Genomic DNA, 19491 nt, shown 5'->3' on the forward strand with positions numbered 1-19491 from the left:
TGAGACTCTATCTTGAAAAATAAGTAAATAAATAAATAGGAAGAGTAAGAAGTTCCTCCTCCCCCAGGCCTGATCTTTCTGAACTTCTTTTGAAAGGCATGGTCAGCTCTGGGTGTCACAGAATGAATCATGTGCATTTGTGGAAGGGATTCTGGGGAGACTGAAGGAGTGCAAAGTAGGAAAAGAAGAAAAATTAATTCACATGTACACATAAGGGAGCCCTGGGTAGAATTTTTTCTGCCAACCAGGCCTTGTTTCCTGCCAGCCAGGCCCCCTTGGGTGGGACAAACGAGTCCAGCACGCTGGGGATGTGTTGCACTTGTCCTTTGGGGAGTGCCTTTTTAAACTGAAACCAAGAAAAGTCAGCAGGACAGTATTCCCAGTCATTCATTCCCAAGTCCAGACAGCTGCCAGCTCAGGGTCTTGAACGTGGTCAGGGTCAGGTCAGCGTGGCCAGGTACTTCCAGGGAATCCTTGCCCATTGCCAGTGGCCCTAAAGGCTTCTAGGCCAGGGTATCCTGGTGTTCGTAGGCTCCTGCCACCTCCAGTCACAGTTCCCTGGTAAGGCCCAGGGTAGCACCCTGGCAACCCCGGTTATAAACTGAAGTTAAAAATGCAACTGGCAACTCAACCTTGAGAAAAACTGCTCATCTCCAATAATCACAAAAGGATGTGAATTGAAATAGCTACAAAATGTGAGGATTTTTTGGACTCATAAAATTAGAACAGATGTTTAAAATAAGATCCTCGATACCGCCGCAGGCACTGTGAGAGTGGCATTCTCCTGCGGCTTGTGCATGGGCAGGGGGTGGGGGCAGTTATTTTGGCAAATTGGGAGCCTTTTGTTTCTTTTTTTGAGACAGAGTCTCACTCTTTCATCCAGGCTGGAGTGCAGTGGCATGATCTCACATAATCTCAGCTCACTGCAACCTTCGCCTCCTAGGCTCAATCTGTCCTTCCACCCCAGCCTCCTAAGTATCTGTGACTACAGGGGCACATCACCACACCTGGCTAATTTCTTTTTTTTTCCTCTCTTTTTTTTTTTTTTTTTTTGAGACAGGATCTTACTCTGTCGCCTAGGCAGGAGTGCAGTGGCACGATCTCAGCTCACTGCAACCTCTGCCTCCTGGGTTCAAGTGATTCTCTCATCTCAACCTCTCGAGTAAATGGGATTACAGGGGCCTGCCACCATGCCCAGCCAATTTTGTATTTTTAGTATAGATGGGGTTTCACCATGTTGACCAGGCTGGTCTCGAACTCCCGACCTCAGGTGATCCACCCACCTCAGCCTCCCAAAGTGCTGGGATTACAGGCGTGAACCACCGCGCCCGGCCTAATGTTTTAATGTTTTGTAGAGATGAGGTTTTGCCATGTTGCCCAGGCTGGTCTCGAACTCCTGAGCTCAAGCTATATACACTGGCCTCGGCCTCCCAAAGTGCTGGGGTTACAGGTGTGAGCCACTGTGTCTGGCTGCCTTTTATTTCTTACCTTTTGACTCAGTGATTCCGCTCATGGCAATGACTTGAAATGTAGTAAAATATTTTATACAATGATGCCCATCACAGCATTATTATAAAAGTGAAATGTTTGGCCAGGCACGGTGACTCACGCCTGTAATCCTAGCATTTTGGGAGGCCAAGGCGGATGGATCACGAGGTAAGGAGTTCGAGACCAACCTGATCAACATGGTGAAACCCTGTGTCTACTAGAAATACAAAAATTAGCCGGGCGTGGTGGCACATGCCTGTAATCCCAGCTACTCAGGAGGCCGAGGCAGAAGAATCGATTGAACCTGGGAGGCAGAGGTTGCAGTGAGCCGAGATCACGCCACTGCACTCCAGCCTGAGACAGAGCCGGACTCCATCTCAAAAAAAAAAAAAAGCAAAACGTTTGGAAACAACTTAAATGACTACTAGTCACTAGTTGAGAAAGGCCTTATGATAGTGTATCAGGCAACCATTCGACATGTTTATGAAGAGTTAATGACACAGGAAAATGCATAGAATGTATGTAAAAAAAAGCCGTTACAGATCAAATATGCAATAGGGTCTTAATTCTGTTATCTATTATGCACAGAAGAAAGGAATTACATCAAAATGCCAATAATGGTTATCTCTGGTAACAAAGATAACAGTGGTAGTGGTGGTGGAAGTGGTAAATCTTCTCTTCTCTCTACTTTTCTATGATTAGCATGTATTATTTTATAACCAGAAAAAAGGCTTTATAAAAAAGAAAGAAAGAAACTTCAGGCTGAAACAAACGGCCAGTAAAGAGGACTCCCTCCCACAGGGCTGTGCTGACCCTGGGTTAGCGTAGCAGAGACTGGGGGTGTACAAAAGGGGCTCCTGCTGTGCTGTTACTCAGTTTCCCCTCTGGTTAAGCCTAGCCCCAAGCTGAAACCCCTTTGTGCCCCAGAGAGCCTGCAGCTCTGTGCCTCGCCCTCTGGATCTGCCTCCCACTGCCCCCGCAAATTGCTCACAGTCTTGGATTCTGCTTCATCAGTTCTTGGTAGCATTTTGAGCTTTCACATCTTGGGCCCAAGCTGGAACAACCCCAGCTAAGTACTAAAGACGGGGAGCTGGAGCACCCAGCACCCTAGGGCTGGAGCCCAGACGGTACCAAGGCAAGGGCAGCCTGGGAGTCTCCAAGATGAATCAAAAGACATGGCTTCCTGGGCTCACATCTGCCAGCACCAGGAGGTCCCATGAGAGTAGCAGGTGGTCTCCATTCTGCCTTCTGATGGACAAATGTATCCCTGACCCCCAAGCTGCGCTCCTCTCTTAACCACCAAAGCTGGACTTCTCAGGACTGGAGCACTTCCGAGTCCCACTTCACCCTTTTCCTTACAGAATTCGAATGTCAGGCATCAAAGGCCTACAAGGGGTGGTGAGGAAGACGGTGAATGATGAACTGCAGGCCAATATCTGGGACCCACAGCACATGGACAAGATCGTTCCATCGCTGCTTTTCAATCTGCAGCATGTAGAGGAGGCAGAGAGGTAAGCAGGCCGGGGTGGGGCAGGACAGTTGGATATGATCAGCCCTTCAAGGGCTGCTTGGGAACCACATGGTTTGGGTTGGTCAGTAAAACTCAGCTACAAGGCCAGGGACATGGCTTTGTGGCTTGTTCTGCGGTGAGTCCAAAGCTGACTCCCTAGGAGCCATGGGTCTGGCTTTGTGCCAGCCCGCAGCGTCCCTAAACATCTGCGTTACCGAAGGAGGACAGTGTTGGTGCTGAGCTCCCTGGGGGTAAGTCTGTTGGTAATAACACACAGAACCAAGAGTCTAGTTACCTTTGTCTCCCTGGAAACAGGGCCAAGGAGGCTTTAAGGTGCCTTTCGTGGGCCAGGTGCGGTGGCTCATGCCTGTAATCCCAGCACTTTGGGAAGCTGAGGCAGGCGGATCACGAGGTCAGGAGATCGAGACCGTCCTGGCTAACACGGTGAAACCATGTCTCTACTAACAAAAAAAATACAAAAAAATTAGCCGGGCATGGTGGCAGGCGCCTGTAGTCCCAGCTACTTGGGAGGCTGAGGAAGGAGAATGGGAGCCCGGGAGGCGGAGCTTGCAGTGAGCTGAGATCGTGCCACTGCACTTACAGCCTGGGTGACAGAGCCAGACTCCGTCTAAAAAAAAAAAAAAAGATGCCTTTCGTGGCTCCAATCACTGTGGACTTTCCATCTGGACCTTCCTTCCTCTGTTGCTTCCTGATGCTATTTCAGGCCCTGAAAACGTGCATGCTTGACCAGCCCATGGCCACTCAGCAAGAGCTTGCAGACACTGGGCTTTAATCCTGGATCCCCTAAGCATGGGATTCATTCCTGTCCCTGCCCCCTCATTTTTCCCCTTGGTGAAATGGAATGGGGAGAAAGGTCCACGTTGCTGTCCCACCTGGGCTATCTGTTCACTAGGCTAGTTAAGTCTGTTGAGCCCAGGCTACTAGAGCTAGACTTGGGTGGACGGGGGCAGGAGCGGGGGGTGGGGTGGGGTGGGGTGGGATTCGTATGCCCTCTGGTGGCTGTTTCTGGAATAGCGTCTCACTGACAATATGGTCTCTGGTGGTCTCTGGGCTGGGAGTCCTGGGGCTCCTCTTCTGTCCAGATGTGGGCCGACTCCCTATGACTTGAGGATCATTGACTCTTGCCTGAGCCAACCACTGTGGCTCTCCTTTTCCCTCCCTCTCTCTCCTCTCCTTTCTTCCACTTCTGTTTTGTTTTTTGCCTCCCTTCCCTATCTTCATCTCCCATCTCCTCTTCCTTCTGAAGCCTTAGGTGCATCAAGACACACATGTTCTACACCTCACCTGGCCCATGGGGCTCAGAGCCTCCTTCACACAGTGGCACATCTGGAAATCTTTAAGGATTTATCTAAACTTTATCTTTTCTTCCCCAATCTTCCCTCACTTCCCCCAGTGGGGGCTTCTTTACCCCCATTTAATTTCTGACAGCTGTGACACCTCCCCTATTGCCTAGTGCAACCCGTGTCAAATTCCTGTGTGTCCTGCGTGGATGAAGAACAGAAAGGCAGGACTGCACAGAGCCTGACCGCAGCCTGCATGCCACCCTCTACCCGTGTGCCTCTGTCTCCCCAGCCGGTCTCCCTCACCCCTCCAAGCACCTGAGAAGGAGAAAGAGAGCCCTGCGGAGCTGGCTGAGAGGTGCCTTCGGGAGCTGCTGGGCCGGGCTGCCTTTGGCAACATCAAAAACGCCATCAAGCCTGTTCTCATGTGAGTGCCCCCACCCACTGCCTTGGCCCCAGCCTTCAGCCTGGACATGTTTCGAGTCCCTGGCATCTCCTGGCTGGCTGGGGGGAAGGGGATATTACAGTGGTAGTGCCGCAGCCAAGTCGATCCCTTCCCTCTGCCTGTGTTCCCTGCACTGTGACAGCAAAAGCTGCCACAGGGTGGCCAAGTGCTGCGCAGTAGGAAGGCACCCAATGCTAAGCGAAGGTGCCCAGCTTCACCACACATGTCCACAACTGCAGAGCGCTGTCCTTGGCCTCTCTCCAGCACTGGACTGGGACTACCCCAAGGCCCTTCAGGCTTCGCTTCTTCACCCAGGAACTGTGCGAGGGCCTCTGAGGAGGTGTCCCTCTCCCTCCAAGCGAATCTCTTCTCCCTGACACCACCGGGAGTTTCACAGTTGTTCCCCCACGTTTTCTCCCTCACAGACATCTGGATAACCATTCTCTCTGGGAACCCAAGGTGTTCGCCATCCGTTGCTTTAAAATCATCATGTACTCAATTCAGGTATGGTGGCTCCCCTGGGCCAGCATGATCCCGGGACAAAGGCCCCTCTGGGAGCTGGACGGGCACTAAAGTGGAAAGCCAGAAGTCCCCTGTGACTCCTCCAAAGCCCCTGGTTGCCTAAACCAGTGCTGCTTAAGCTAGCTGTGGAGAAGGGCCGGCTGATTTTATTTCCAGTACATCACAGACCAACACTTTTATAAAATACAATTAAAACAAATAATTTCTAGAAAAATAAAATGAATAACTCATGCAAAATGCAAGCCTACAGATCACACCCTTGGCTGCTACAGCACTGACAAATTGTTTACTAAACACTGACTCTCCATCCCGTCCTTATTTCAGTGTAAACCAGTATCAGACCCATCTTGAATGGGCACCGGCCCAAGGGGCCCCACTTTAGGCAGCACTGGAGTAAGCCATGTGACCTCCTGTGGCCCTTGCGGAAAGACCTGAGGCACCGGAAGTGAAAGGAAGACCCTATTTTAAAATGGTCTTTTGACCCATTTTGAAGTAAAAGGGCCCTGGAACACTGTCAGCCGAAGCCTCCACTGGGATTTGGCTCTTTGTTGGAGGGAAGAGGAAAGGATGCAGGAAAGGGCACAAGGTGTCAGTGCCACCTGCAGTGCCCGGGGCCCTGGGACGTCCCTTTGGTTTACCCCGCCTTTGGGTGCCAGGAGAGGGCTGCGGCCCCGTGGGGTTACTGTCCAGGCCCAGCTCATCTTCCTCCCGCAGCCGCAGCACTCCCACCTGGTCATCCAGCAGCTCCTGGGGCACCTGGACGCCAACAGCCGCAGCGCTGCGACGGTGCGCGCAGGCATAGTGGAGGTCCTGTCGGAAGCGGCGGTCATCGCCGCCACGGGCTCTGTGGGTAAGGGGCATGGCGAGGGCCTGAGGGCCGGGGACCCCGCGGAGGCTGCTGCCTCTTCCAGAGAGATGCAAGGGGCAACAGGGAAGGGTCGGAGTCCGTTTTCCTCGGGAGAAGTCCGCCGAGAAGTTGGAGGCGCAGAGGAAGCCCAGGCTGGAAGGGGGCGTGGGCCTGCCCTGCCTGGTCGCGGTGCAGGGAGGAGGAGGGTGCCAGCCCTAATCTCGGGCGCGCCGCCCCGCCGCTCTCAGGGCCCACGGTGCTGGAGATGTTCAACACGCTGTTGAGGCAGCTGCGGCTCAGCATCGACTACGCTCTGACCGGGAGCTACGACGGGGCGGTCAGCCTCGGCACCAAGATCATCAAGGAGCACGAGGAGCGCATGTTCCAGGAGGCAGTCATCAAGACCGTCGGTGCGGCTCGGGGCCGAGGCTCGGGGAGGGGTGGGGAGGGGCCCAGGGACGCAGGACGGAGGCGCAGGGCGGGGCCAGGGGCGGGGCGGGGCCGAGGGGAGGAAAGAGGGACCCCGGAAAGGGGCGGGGCCCCGGGGGCGGCCTGGGGATGTGGTTGGAGAGGGAGGGACCGCACTGGGGCGAAGGGTATCCATCCGGGGCTCTGTAGGATCGTCCCGCACCCACATGCTATTCGCGGACCTCGGAGAAAATGAAGTTGGTCATGGTGCGCTGGCTGGGCAGGGCCCGAGAGACAGCGCCAAACAGTGGGATGGGTTTCCCAGATCTGAAGTCTCAGGCGAACCTTCCTTAGTCCCAGTCTCCATCAGACCTGCCTGATGCTTCCAGGTTAGGGCTTCCAGGAGGGAGAGGTGGGGACTAAGAGGAAAGAATGAGGAAGGGGGCAGGCCATGGAGAAAATGGGTGTGCTTCTGGGAGCGGAGATGATAAAGCCGCTTTCACAGCCTGCCTGCCCTAGCCATGCGAGCTTCGCCTCAGCCTGGAGTAGGCAGGTTAGGAATCCAGCAGCATCTTTTTCTCTTAGTTCGTGGGAGGAGGATTTACCCTAGGGCAGCCCAACGAGAACTTGGGCTCCCTCCGCCCTGGTCCCAGGGCCCAGCATTCACCATCCCCACCCCCTAGCCAAGGAGCCAAGACCTTAACCACAGCCTCAGGAACAAGTGAAAAAAGGGAGCCTGGAAGAGTCCTCCAGAACCGCCTGATGCCTCCCCTTCCTGGAGAGGAAGAATCACATACGGGCTATCCTGAGTTCCTTTCTCTGGTCCTGGATTGACTCCTGAGAGTGGCAGCCCTCGCTTTCTGCAGGGGTTTGTGCAGCTGAGAGGCTGAACCAGGAGGGGCCCTGCAGCCTGTGCCTCACTGGGCACCCTCTCCGCCACCTCCTGCAGGCTCTTTTGCCAGCACGCTGCCCACCTACCAGCGCTCCGAGGTGATCCTCTTCATCATGAGCAAGGTGCCGCGGCCGTCCTTGCACCAGGCGGTGGACACGGGCAGGACGGGGTGAGCCACCAATCTCCCCCAGCCTGGAGTCCTCCTCTCCCCTAGCTGCATTTTCTGACTCCCTCCTTTATCCCTCTTAACTTTCTTGGCTCTGCCGTCTCCTCTCTTTTTACTCCCAAATCCCGCAGCAGCCTTTAGTGGGGCTCTTGGATCCCACAACAGTTTCTCAGGCTGCCCCATCAATAACCACCTCCCAACGTGGGGGGAGCCAGTCACCCCTTGGTCGGCTTCCTGGGTCCGGAAACCACTGTCCTGGGTAACTCAACACCATAAGCCTCATGGAGAAACGAATCAGGGGTAGAACTAAGCTGGCAAGTGTGTGATCTCTGCCCCATTACCATCCTGGTGAGTATTTGTGTCTCTGGTCTACAGGGAGAATAGGAACCGTCTGACCCAGATTATGCTGCTAAAATCCCTCCTGCAGGTGAGCCCCATCTATCCCTAGTCCTGCTCTTCCTCTGCAGGAGACAGCTCCTTCCAAGGGACCAAGTGAAGGCCTCCACATACAGTCGTGCACATTGCATACTGCACAAATACACCCAGTCAGTTGAGTCGGGGCTGAAATCTAGCCTGTGTTCCACTCACTAGCCAGGCTGGGCACCCACAGAGCTGGGTCAGCCACAGCAAATGGGGAACCTGTTTCTAATTTTCACAAAGGTTCCTTATTGGCTACTGATAGCCTTGTCATTTAGACATGATCTGTCTCAAGATGGAATCTGTTGGTTCCTGCCCTGGTTCCCTCCAGGTACCCCCTATTTCCCTTTCCCCTCTGTTTCCCTTTCCCCTCTGTTTCCCTTTCCCCTCTGTTTCCCTTTCCCCTCTGTTTCCCCTGTTTTGCCAGCACATGTTCTTGGCACATGCACCCACCTCAGTCTCCCAGCCCCCATCCTTCCCATTCTGTAACTCTTTTATGTAACTCTTCTTTACATCTTTGCAGCCATCACTGGAGTCTAGATCCATTGCTCTCAAACACCATTCTGATGACAATCTTGTGATAAATATATGATTCCCAGAGGTTTTGAGCTGTTAGCCTGAGTGAGGTCCTGGAATCTGTATTTGTAACACGTTCCCCAGGTATTCTGAAGTACAACCCTGGGCCTAAACCCGACATCTCACAACCACCTCTCCCCACCTGTCAGAAACTCAGCTACAAGAATAATAGTCTAGAAATGCTATTCTCTACCAGGTGCCTCTTATTTCAGTGTAGGTCTCATATTATAATATTTTTGTTTTTGCTCTTGTTGCTCAGGCTGGAGTGCAGTGGTGCAATCTTGGCTTACTGCAACCTTCGCCTCGCAGGTTCAAGCGATTCTCCTGCCTCAGCCTCCCGAGTAGCTGGGATTACAGGCGTGTGCCATCAGCTAATTTTTTTTTGTATTTTTAGTAGAGATGGGGTTTTACCAGGTTGGTCAGGCTGGTCTTGAACTCCTGACCTCAGGTGATCCACCTGACTTGGCCTCCCAAAGTGCTGGGATTACAGGCGTGAGCCACTGTGCCCGGCCTCAGTTTATAATTGATGTACAACCAGATTTCAAACTTCTCAGACTGTTGGGGGGTCCCCAGGCCCCTCTCCCTCCCTAGACCTCCCATTTCGTCTCTCAGTCTCTGTCTCCGTTCTGGTCATGCCAGTCTAAACAGACCCCCCCCCCACCCCCACCGCCACCTCATGCCTTCCCTCCCCTCCTCTCCAGTCCATACTCTTCATGGCACTAGGTTTTTATAAACCCTTTGTGCTCCAACTCTGCCCTCGTATAGTTATCACCTTGGTCTCCATATTCCTGCCATTTCTTTGCTGAGTTTACCCTCATTAATTTGTACCCAGCATCTTCTTAAGATGACAGTTTGGGGTACATCCTCAGGGACCTTCTGAATCATCAAAGGCATTGTTTTGCAATATGGATTTAACAGTAAAGGTGCTTTGCTGCAGTTGAATGCTTTGACAACAGCATATATGGCATGTCTATTTATGCCAAACTGGCTTTAGTCGCAAAGTGCCATTATTGCCAGGCTAACAGACCTGTTACCAAATGCTTCCTATGTGCACTATTTGGTGGTTGCCGTGTGTGTGAGTTCTGATCCTTCAGCCCAGCTGTGAGTTCTTCCACTGTCTCGTTCTTTGTGATGATCATTCTCTTAATAAGGCATTGTGTTCCTTGTGGCTGTTCATCAGTTGTGCCCTAACTGTCTGGAATGTTAGGCTCAGAGATTGCCTGGCTCCCACTTCCCTCCAGGGCTCATCCCTTGCTTGCTTTTTAACACCCGAATGTCCCTGCACGCTGTCCCCATCCATTCACATGTCTACTGAGCTCGCTGTCATCTAGGTGGATGTTGGAGTGTTCAAAAAGTTGCCTGGGCTGCAGGGTAGGGGAGGCGGGATTGGGTAATGTCTAGAGAACATGTGTACATCAGACCTCACTTCCGCTGGCTGCTCCTCCGCCGCCTCCTGCACCTGAGAGGGACAGCATCCTAGGCATACTTGTCCATACCTCCCTTGCAGGTATCCACAGGTTTCCAGTGCAACAATATGATGTCAGCCCTGCCCAGCAACTTCCTGGACCGCCTTCTCTCCACTGCCCTCATGGAGGATGCAGAAATTCGACTCTTTGTTCTAGAGATTCTCATCAGTTTCATTGATCGTCATGGCAACCGCCACAAGTTCTCTACCATCAGGTGAACTTGGGGTGTTTCCTCCAGGTGATGCAAGATGGGGAGAGGACTCTCCTTTAGGTCCTGTCCTTTGGTCCTGTCCTCACACCCAGGTGGGAGGATAATTCAGATACTCAGTGAGACTCGCCAGAGAGCTGATCACCAACATTGACCCTGGGTTCCTGCAAGAGGAGGCGAGACCAAAGGGCACTTGTGTCTGAGAGAGGAGGAGGGTGAACCGAAGATTTGGAAGATAGAGAGTAGGCATTAAAGGGAGTTGCAAGTGTGAGAAGGAAGGGGATGCAGGTTATCAGTACAGACTGAAGGGATTTGTGGGGAATAAGAGGAGGAAGAAAATAATCAGGATGAAGATTTAAGACAAAAGGGGTCAGGGGCTCACGCCTATAATCTCAGCACTTTGAGAGGCCAAGGTGGGAGGATCACTTGAGCCCAAGAGTTCAAGACCAGCCAGGGCAACATAGTGAGACCCCCATCTCTACAAGAAAATTTAAAACTTAGCCGAGTGTGGTGGCTCACACCTGTGGTCCCAGCTCCTTGGGAGGCTGAGTTGCGAGGATTGCTTGAGCCCTGGAGGTTGAAGCTGCAGAGAGCTGTGATCACTGAGCCACTGCACTCCAGCCTAGGTGACAGAATGAGAGCCTGTCTCAAAAAGGAAACAGAGAGAGAGATAAAAGGACAAATTCTTGAGAACTTGGGAGAAGAAGGTAATTGGGCTAAGAACCAGGGCCGGGGAGCACTGGAGGCTTTCTACCAACTAACAATGTTGAGGTAAAGCCCAGTGACCCGTGTGAGCTCAGGCTGGCCTCATACGAGGGCTAAGGAGGCCCTTTGCATCCTTTCCCAGTACGCTCAGTGACATCTCTGTCCTGAAGCTGAAAGTGGACAAGTGCTCCCGACAGGACACCGTCTTCATGAAGAAGGTAAGCAAGCATGACCTCCAGACACAGTGAAGAGCGGGCGCGATGGCTCATGCCTGCAATCCCAGCACTTTGGGAGGCTGAGGCGGGCGGATAGATCACGTGAGGTGGGGAGCTCAAGACCAGCCTGACCAACATGGTAAAACCCTGTCTTTACTAAAACTACAAAAATTAGCCAGGCGTGGTGGTGGGCACCTGTAATCCCAGCTACTCGGGAGGCTGAGGCCGGAAAATCACTTGAACCTAGGAGGAGGAGGTTGCAGTAAACTGAGATTGCACCAATGTACTCCAGCCTGGGTGACAGAGCAAAAGTCACTGCTGACCTCTGCCTCGGTCAGAGGCCTGCCTCCTCCCTCTGCGGCTATGCGTCAAGCTGACTTCTCTGAGGGGTCAAGCCCAGAGTGATGAGCCAGTCCAGGGCCAGTGACTGTGTTCTGCTCCTATACCTGGATTTGGGCAGCAGCCTCTGGTGCTGGTTTCACTGGAGCCCATCCCTCTCTATGCGAGCCTACCTGTGTGTGTCCGCTTCTGCCAGAGCCTGCTTTAAAGGCATCCCCTCCGCAACAGAGGAGGGGGCACACACAGCCATCCTGCCCCCCTTCAGATTGGTCTTCCTCCCTGTTCTCCTTGCCCCTCCTGTCCCCACCCTACTGACCCTGGCCGCCTCCTGCCCGCTCCTGTCCCCAGCACTCCCAGCAGCTCTACAGACACATCTACCTGAGCTGCAAGGAGGAAACAAACGTGCAGAAACACTACGAGGCGCTCTATGGCTTGTTGGCTCTCATCAGCATCGAGCTGGCTAACGAGGAGGTGGTGGTGGACCTCATCCGTCTGGTGCTGGCTGTTCAGGTGGGGCCTGGTGTGCGCAGGGCATGGGGCTTGGGATCGGGGAGGGACCTGTTTTGGGCAAGCCCTGATAAGAATATTGAGTAGCAACTGCTTAACACTGTTTTGGAGCCCAGGAATATTGCACGCATGGTTGGCCACTCCTCCCTGAAGACCCCAAACCATGGTCTTGTTTGGGGAACCCCAAAGAACGCTTCATTCATGGCCTTGCCCCATCCTCAAGCTAAAGAAGACCCAGAGAACGGGGTCATTCAGAAACATCCCTTAGCTACTATATGTCAAATCTCTCGCAGAGTCTGAGTGAGACTCCAGGGATTCCTAAGAGGATACTCTTAAGCCCTGAGTGATCCCAGACAAACTCATTTGTCTAAAGAATCTCTGGTTCCCTTGGCCGGGCGTGGTGGCTCACGCCTGTAATCCCAGCACTTTGGGAGGCTGAGGTGGGTGGACCACTTGAGCTCAGGAGTTCAAGACCAGCCTGGCCAACATGGTGAAACCCCATCTCCACTAAAAATACAAAAGTTAGCCAGACATGGTGGTGCACACCTGTAGTCTCAGCTACTTGGGAGACTGAGGTAGGAGAAGCACTTGAACCTGGGAGGTAGAGGTTGCAGTGAGCCAAGATCTTGCCACTGCATGCCAGTCTGGGCAACAGAGCAAGACTTCATCTAAAAATTTTTTTTAATTAAAAATTTAAAAAAAAAAAGATTCTCTGGTTCCCAAACAGAGCTGTGCTTCAGAATTGCTTTGAGCACTTGTTTAAAGTATATATTTCCTGGAAAGGTAAGTCAGAGTCTCAAAGTCTGGGGATCGGTCTACCAAGCCTCCTTTGTGGTGCATAGACAGCCAGTGTGGCACCGGACAGGGCTTGAGACTTTCAAGGTGTTCCTGGGTGCATGTGTGCACCCAAGGCTACTGGGAGTCAGGGTGGGTCCTTTGGACCTCAAAGGCTGGGTCTCCAGGGTCCTGATGCCAGGCAGGCATCATATTCCTGAATCAGGGCAAGCCTGGGAGTTCAGTCACAGAGTCTCACCTGTCTGATGGTGCTAAATCCTGCAGGACCAGCCTAGATGCTACAATTTTTAAATTCTATTTACCCTCAAGAGCTAGAACTTGGGGTTCCTTTATATCCCAATCCCCTGGTAACTCCCACAGCTCATTTAGCTTAACAGATGAACCCAGTTTAGCAAGCCAGTCCAGTCCTGTAAGAATCCGCTAGAGTGAAGGAGACAGTGGCCTGGCAGTGGGATTAATGATAAGGGTTTGGGCAATGAAGGTCGCCACAGCTGGAACTGCAGAGTGGGGAGTTGAGGTCATTGCCTCTCTAGTCTGTGAGTACTCAAGAGCCTCCTAGTTCACGGACTGTTCTACCCCTCCCTTCAGCTTTAATGAAGGTGACTTTTTTTCCCCAGGAAGTTGTGGGTCAAATGCTGAGAAAGACAGTCTAGGAAAGCAAGCATTTCTGAAGAAGACTGGGAAGAGGTCGGGTGGAGGGTTGGCACCCAGTGTAGTCTGTCAGTGAAAAACTCTGGAGGCCTTGTCTCTGTTGCTGCAGGACGTGGCCCAAGTCAATGAGGAGAACTTGCCTGTCTACAACCGCTGTGCCCTCTACGCTCTGGGCGCAGCTTACCTGAACCTCATCAGTCAGCTCACAACAGTGCCTGCCTTCTGCCAGCACATCCATGAGGTTGGTGTCCTCACGACCAAGAGCTCAGGGGCCCTCAGCTTGGGGTTTCCTGGGAATAGGTTTTCCTTAATTGCATTAGTCCTGTACCTCCTCTTAGGCAGTGAAGACAGGGTTGAAGTAAGAACCGCTAATAGTGAGAAGTTACTCACGGCATCTTTCCCTCCTGTATGACTTGACGGAGCAGGGTGGGGTTAGGCACAGGGGTTGGGGGGTCTTCCGTACCTGTTTCTAATACTGTCTGCCCCTCCACTTCCTGCCCCTCTGTCTTTCCCCTACTCGTGGGAGCACATCCGCACACATGCCTCAGATCATGCAGACGACAGCTATGAAATACGACACAAGTGGCCTGAGTAGAATGGTGAACGAATGTCTGTTCACGCCCACTCAGAGGAAATGAAGAGCTACGAAAATTTCTCCCCATTTGCTTCATGTATCTCCCTTTCCTTTGCTGAAAAAATTTTAAATACTTTAAAACAAATCCCAGCTATCCTGCCCTTTCACTTTACATATATCCGTCTACATGCCTGAAACAGCATGAGCACCTCCCTACATGACTGCCACACCCTTAACACAGCTCATTAAGTGATCAGTAATTCCTTGGTATTATCTGATATCCATTCTCTAGTCAAATGTGTTCTCGGTTGTTGCATAAAGATCTTTTAAAACACATGGAAGTGTTTGGAAGTTGAATGATACCAACATATAGGATTAACTTTAAAATATAGTAGCAGGCCGGGCACGGTGGCTCATGCCTATAATCCCAGCACTTTGGGAAGCCGAGGTGGGTGGATCACTTGAGGTCAGAAGTTTGAAACCAGCCTGGGCAACATGGTGAAATCCCATCTCTAATGAAAATATAAAAATTAGCTGGGCGTGGTGGCGCACACCTGTAATCCCAGCTACTCGGGAAGGTGAGGCAGGAGAATCGCTTGAACCTGGGAGATGGAGGTTGCAGTGAGCCAAGATTGCACCACTACACTCCAGCTTGGGTGACAGACCGAGACTCCATCTCAAAAGTAAAATAAAATAAAATATACTAGCAAAACAAAATAAAACAAAACAAGAAATTTTAGGTCTCAACTAGCCTGGGTTGACTGGGAGTCACAGGGGAGGCTGCCATGACACTGTGACAGAGACCACCCCAAGGGAAGCAGGACTCTTCTAGCTTCTGGACTGATAAGGGAGTGCAAGAAAGGCAATGCCCAGACATCCTCCGCCTGACAATTGTGAGACCTTTACCTCCTCACCCACCACACACACCTGTATGCTGACCATCCCTCCACTTCTCACCACTTAGTAACTTTCACTTTTCTTGTCAAAAATTTGCAGAGAATACTGAGTAAAGCTCAAGATGTCACTGTCCATCAGGGTGTTTTTGCAATGCACTTGGGTACTGCAGTACTGAGGTTTGGGACATGGTATTAGCTACATTCCTTTGTACCTGTTTAAATAAAAAACACAAGAATGAGGCCAGGTGCAGTGGTTCAGCCTTAATCCCAGCACTTTGGGAGGCCAAGGCAGGTGGATCACTTGGGGTCAGGAGTTTGAGACCAGCCTGGGCAACATGGTGAAACCCCGTCTCTACTAAAAATACAAAAATTTGCCAGGCGTGCTGGCATGCACCTGCAATCTCAGTTACTCAGGAGGCTGAGGCAGGAGAATTGCTTGAAACTGGCAGATGGAGGCTGCCATGATCCAAGATTGTACCACTCCTCTCCAGCCTAGAAAAGAGAGCAAGACTCCGTCTCAAAAAAAAAAAAAAAAAGGCATAGGAATGAGGAATGAGGCACCAGAGCTAGAAGCTGCAGTCTCTTAAGGGTTAAGTTCCCTGCATTGGAGGACATTTAGTGCACATGTGTCATTGATGGCCATGGCCTGAGCAGGCAACTTGAGCTTCTCCAGCTGCCCTGAGGGTCCCTGTTGATGGGAGTTTCCACTAAAGAAGCTCAGTTGAGGACACTGTGCTGAGGAGGCTGCGGGAGGGAGGAAGTGCCAAGCCGGGAGCTCTTTCATTGCCTGTGAGCTCCCTCTCCCTGCTGAACCAGCTCTTATCATCTGATTCCTCCCCACCACCAGGTGATAGAGACCAGGAAGAAAGAGGCTCCATACATGCTCCCCGAGGATGTGTTTGTGGAGAGGCCCAGGTGAGGAGAGGACGGGGGATGTGGTCAGGGATCCCCAGGGCAGCTAAGTAAGCAGGTGGGTGGTCTGAGGTCAGGAGGGGTCAATGCCAGGAGGCTCGGGCATCTGTGGACTCAAGGGCAGAAGGTGGGCTCTGCCTGTGGTCCAGGAGTCCTGGGTAAAGTTAAACCCCATCACATTACTGCAGTCCATGCCTCGAGCATGCCATGCTGAGCTGTGTTTGCGGGTGAGACACAGCCTCCAGGGGCTTTGGCCAAGCCCATGCTAAATGCATCCTGGAGGAGTCATTCCTGACAAGACGTTCCTATCAATCCAAGTGATGTTTTCAAGTGTCATTTCAACATCAGAGAAACTCAAGGGAAATATGTTTTGCAAAACCAAAATGTCTAACAGTAGGGGATGACTTTATAAAGTATGGCCCATCCATATAATAGACAATCATGACATTCATTTAGAAGAATATTTAATGTAAAATATCCACTACATAATAGGTCAATAAAATAGATCACAGAACAGCAGGTGTGGAAGGGGATATCTATGTGTATATGTAAAAATACGGGACTAAGCTGGGTGCGGTGGCTCACGCCTACAGGCCCACCAACTCAGAAGACTGAGCAGGAGGATCTCTTGAGCCCATGGTTTCGAGACAACCATGGGCCACAAAGCAAGAACCCATCTACGAAAAATGTTTAAACAATTTGCCTGGGCTGGGCACAGTGGCTCATGCCTGTAATCCCAGCACTTTGGGAGGCTGAGGTGAGCGGATCACTTGAGGTCAGAAGTTCGAGACCATCCTGGCCAACATGATAAAACCCTGTATCTTCTAAAAATACAAAAATTAGCCGGTTGTGGTGGTACACACCTGTAGTCCCAGCTACTCTATTCGGGAGGCTTAGGCAGGAGAATCTACTTGAATCTGGGAGGCAAAGGTTGCAGTGAGCTGAGATCATGCCACTGCACTCCAGCCTGGATGACAGAGCAAGACTGTGTCAAAAAGAAAAAAAAAAAAAAAAAAAAGCCGGGCAAGTGGCTTATGCCTTTGTAGTCCCAGCACTTTGGGAGGTTGAGGCGGGCAGATCACTTGAGATCAGGAGTTGGAGACCAGTCTGGCCAACACAGTAAAACCCTGTCTCTACTAAAAATACAAAAATTAGCCAGGTGTGGTGGCGTGTGCCTATAATCCCAGCTACTTGGGAGGCTGAGGCAGGAGAATCCCTTGAACCTGGGAGGCGGAGGTTGCCGTGAGCTGAGATCATGCCACTGCACTCCAGCCTGGATGACAGAGCAAGACTGTGTCAAAAAGAAAAAAAAAAAAAAAAAAAAGCCGGGCAAGTGGCTTATGCCTTTGTAGTCCCAGCACTTTGGGAGGTTGAGGCGGGCAGATCACTTGAGATCAGGAGTTGGAGACCAGTCTGGCCAACACAGTAAAACCCTGTCTCTACTAAAAATACAAAAATTAGCCAGGTGTGGTGGCGTGTGCCTATAATCCCAGCTACTTGGGAGGCTGAGGCAGGAGAATCCCTTGAACCTAGGAGGCGGAGGTTGCCGTGAGCTGAGATCATGCCACTGCACTCCAGCCTGGGCGACAGGGAGAGACTTGGTCTAGGAAATAATAATAATTAATAAATAAATAAAATTAGTTGGGTGTGGTGGAGCATACCTGTTGGGAGGCTGAGCAGGAAGATCACTTTAGCCCAGCGGGTCAAGGCTGTAGTGCGCTGTGATGGCACCTGTGAATAGCCACTGCACTCCAGCCTGGGCAACACAATAGGACCCTGTCTTAAAAAAAAAAAAAAAAAAAAGTGACTGAGGGATGTAATTGCTGTACATAAGAATATATTATAATGTGAATAGTGGTTATCTCTGGAAATGGGACTAGGGGTGACCCTTTTCCTTTTGCTTCTCTGTCATCTTGCATAGTGAAGATGTTACTTTTGTAATAAGAAAAGTTGGCCGGGCAGGGTGGCTCACGCCTGTAATCCTAGCATTTTGGGAGGCTGAGGAGGGTGGATCACCTGAGGTCAGAAGTTCAAGACCAGCCTGGCCAACATGATGAAACCCCATCTCTACTAAAAATACAAAAAATTAGCTGGGCGTGGTGGCGGGCGCCTTTACTCCCAGCTACTCGGGAGGCTGAGGCAGGAGAATCGCTTGAACCTGGAAGGCGGAGGTTGCAATGAGCCGAGATCGCTCCACCACACTCCAGCCTGGGCGACAAGAGCAAAACCCTGTCTAAAAAACAAAAACAAAAAAACAGTTATTCAGAAGTCATTCTAGATACCGTGGTTCTAACGAGCTTCCTCCCTCCTTCATCTTCCAGGCTGTCTCAGAATCTTGATGGAGTGGTGATTGAGCTCCTCTTCCGCCAGAGCAAGATTAGTGAAGTCCTGGGAGGTAGCGGCTACAATTCAGACCGGCTCTGCCTGCCCTACATCCCTCAACTGACAGGTATGAGCTCTGTGCAGGGATGCCTGGGCCTGCCTCTGTCTTTCCTTGGCCAGGTAAGGGCCTGAGTATAAGGGACTTATGGCCCTTTGATTGCCTGTGAGGCACCTTGGATATCGTGAGAGCTGAAAGACACAGTGGAAATTTATGGTGAGGTCCTCTTGATTGCCCCATCTCTCCTCCTCAGGGCAGGGTCCTTGAAAGTACCTGGCCCATGAGATGGCCCGGCCTGAGGATGGGAGAGGCTCCATGGTGCTGGAAAGAGCATACATGGCTACAGAACCAGAGACCCAGTTCGAGTCCCCTGTGCAACTCACTGCCTGAAAGATCTTAGACAAGTCCTTTGTATCCCTGAATTTCAGTTTCCTTGACTGTAAAACAGAATGTTAACAATAGCTGCCCGCTGGGGGCAGTGGCTCACGCCTGTAATCCTAGCACTTTGGGAGGCCGAGGCGAATGGACTGCCTGAGCTCCAGGGTTCAAGACCAGCCTGGGTAACACAGTGAAAGCCTGTCTCTACTAAAAATACAAAAAAAAGTTAGCTGGGCGTGGTGGTGTGTGCCTGTAGTCCCAGCTACTCTGGAGGCTGAAACAGGAGAATTGCTTGAACCCGGGAGGTGGAGAATGCAGTGAGCCAAGATCACGCCATTGCACACCAGCCTGGGCAACAGAGCAAGACTCCATCTCAAAAAAAAAAAAAAAAAAAAAAGATGCCTTAGAGGGCTGGCATGATAAGGTACCTGTATTAATGCGAATGCGCTTAGTAAATACTTCATGAAATGCTTCATGAAGAGCTATTGGTACTCTTAGCAGATGATGCTTACACATAAGGTGAGATATGTATTCTGGTCATAAGCACCTTCTTTGTGTTCTCATTGACAATTTCAAAATTTTAGCCCCAAAGAGCAAAACTGACCACCCTAAGATGGACAGAGAAGGCCCACAGCAATTGGAAGCTTCTGGAAACTCCAGGTGTAGCCTGAGTGTGCACTGAGCCTTAGAGGACTGTGGACCAGGCAGAGGCAGAGGGGTTGGGAGGTGGGACTAGCGGCTCAGTCCTGGATATCCGAGGGCTGGGAACTAAAGCCTCCAAGCTGCTTCTTCCCCAGATGAGGATCGCTTATCCAAGAGGAGGAGCATTGGAGAGACCATCTCCCTGCAGGTGGAGGTAGAATCGAGGAACAGCCCAGAGAAGGAGGAGGTGA

General features: G+C 51.5%; 1 protein-coding gene across 2 annotated transcripts in view; it reads left to right on the forward strand.

Moving 5' to 3' along the window:
• Positions 1-19491, forward strand: part of EFR3B (EFR3 homolog B) — a 115381-nt gene that overhangs the window by 81222 nt on the left and 14668 nt on the right. For both annotated transcript variants that reach the window (XM_007971271.3, XM_038006649.2), the window contains 14 exons: positions 2850-2999; positions 4592-4726; positions 5170-5248; positions 5981-6116; positions 6362-6523; positions 7471-7582; positions 7955-8006; positions 10080-10252; positions 11094-11169; positions 11854-12015; positions 13568-13699; positions 15776-15843; positions 18162-18289; positions 19396-19487. In XM_007971271.3, coding sequence (XP_007969462.3) covers positions 2850-2999; positions 4592-4726; positions 5170-5248; positions 5981-6116; positions 6362-6523; positions 7471-7582; positions 7955-8006; positions 10080-10252; positions 11094-11169; positions 11854-12015; positions 13568-13699; positions 15776-15843; positions 18162-18289; positions 19396-19487 — 1657 coding nt within the window. The remainder of the gene's footprint in view (positions 1-2849; positions 3000-4591; positions 4727-5169; positions 5249-5980; positions 6117-6361; positions 6524-7470; positions 7583-7954; positions 8007-10079; positions 10253-11093; positions 11170-11853; positions 12016-13567; positions 13700-15775; positions 15844-18161; positions 18290-19395; positions 19488-19491) is intronic.

Source organism: Chlorocebus sabaeus, chromosome 14 (genome assembly GCF_047675955.1).
Source record: "Chlorocebus sabaeus isolate Y175 chromosome 14, mChlSab1.0.hap1, whole genome shotgun sequence".
Classification (NCBI taxonomy): domain Eukaryota; kingdom Metazoa; phylum Chordata; class Mammalia; order Primates; family Cercopithecidae; genus Chlorocebus; species Chlorocebus sabaeus.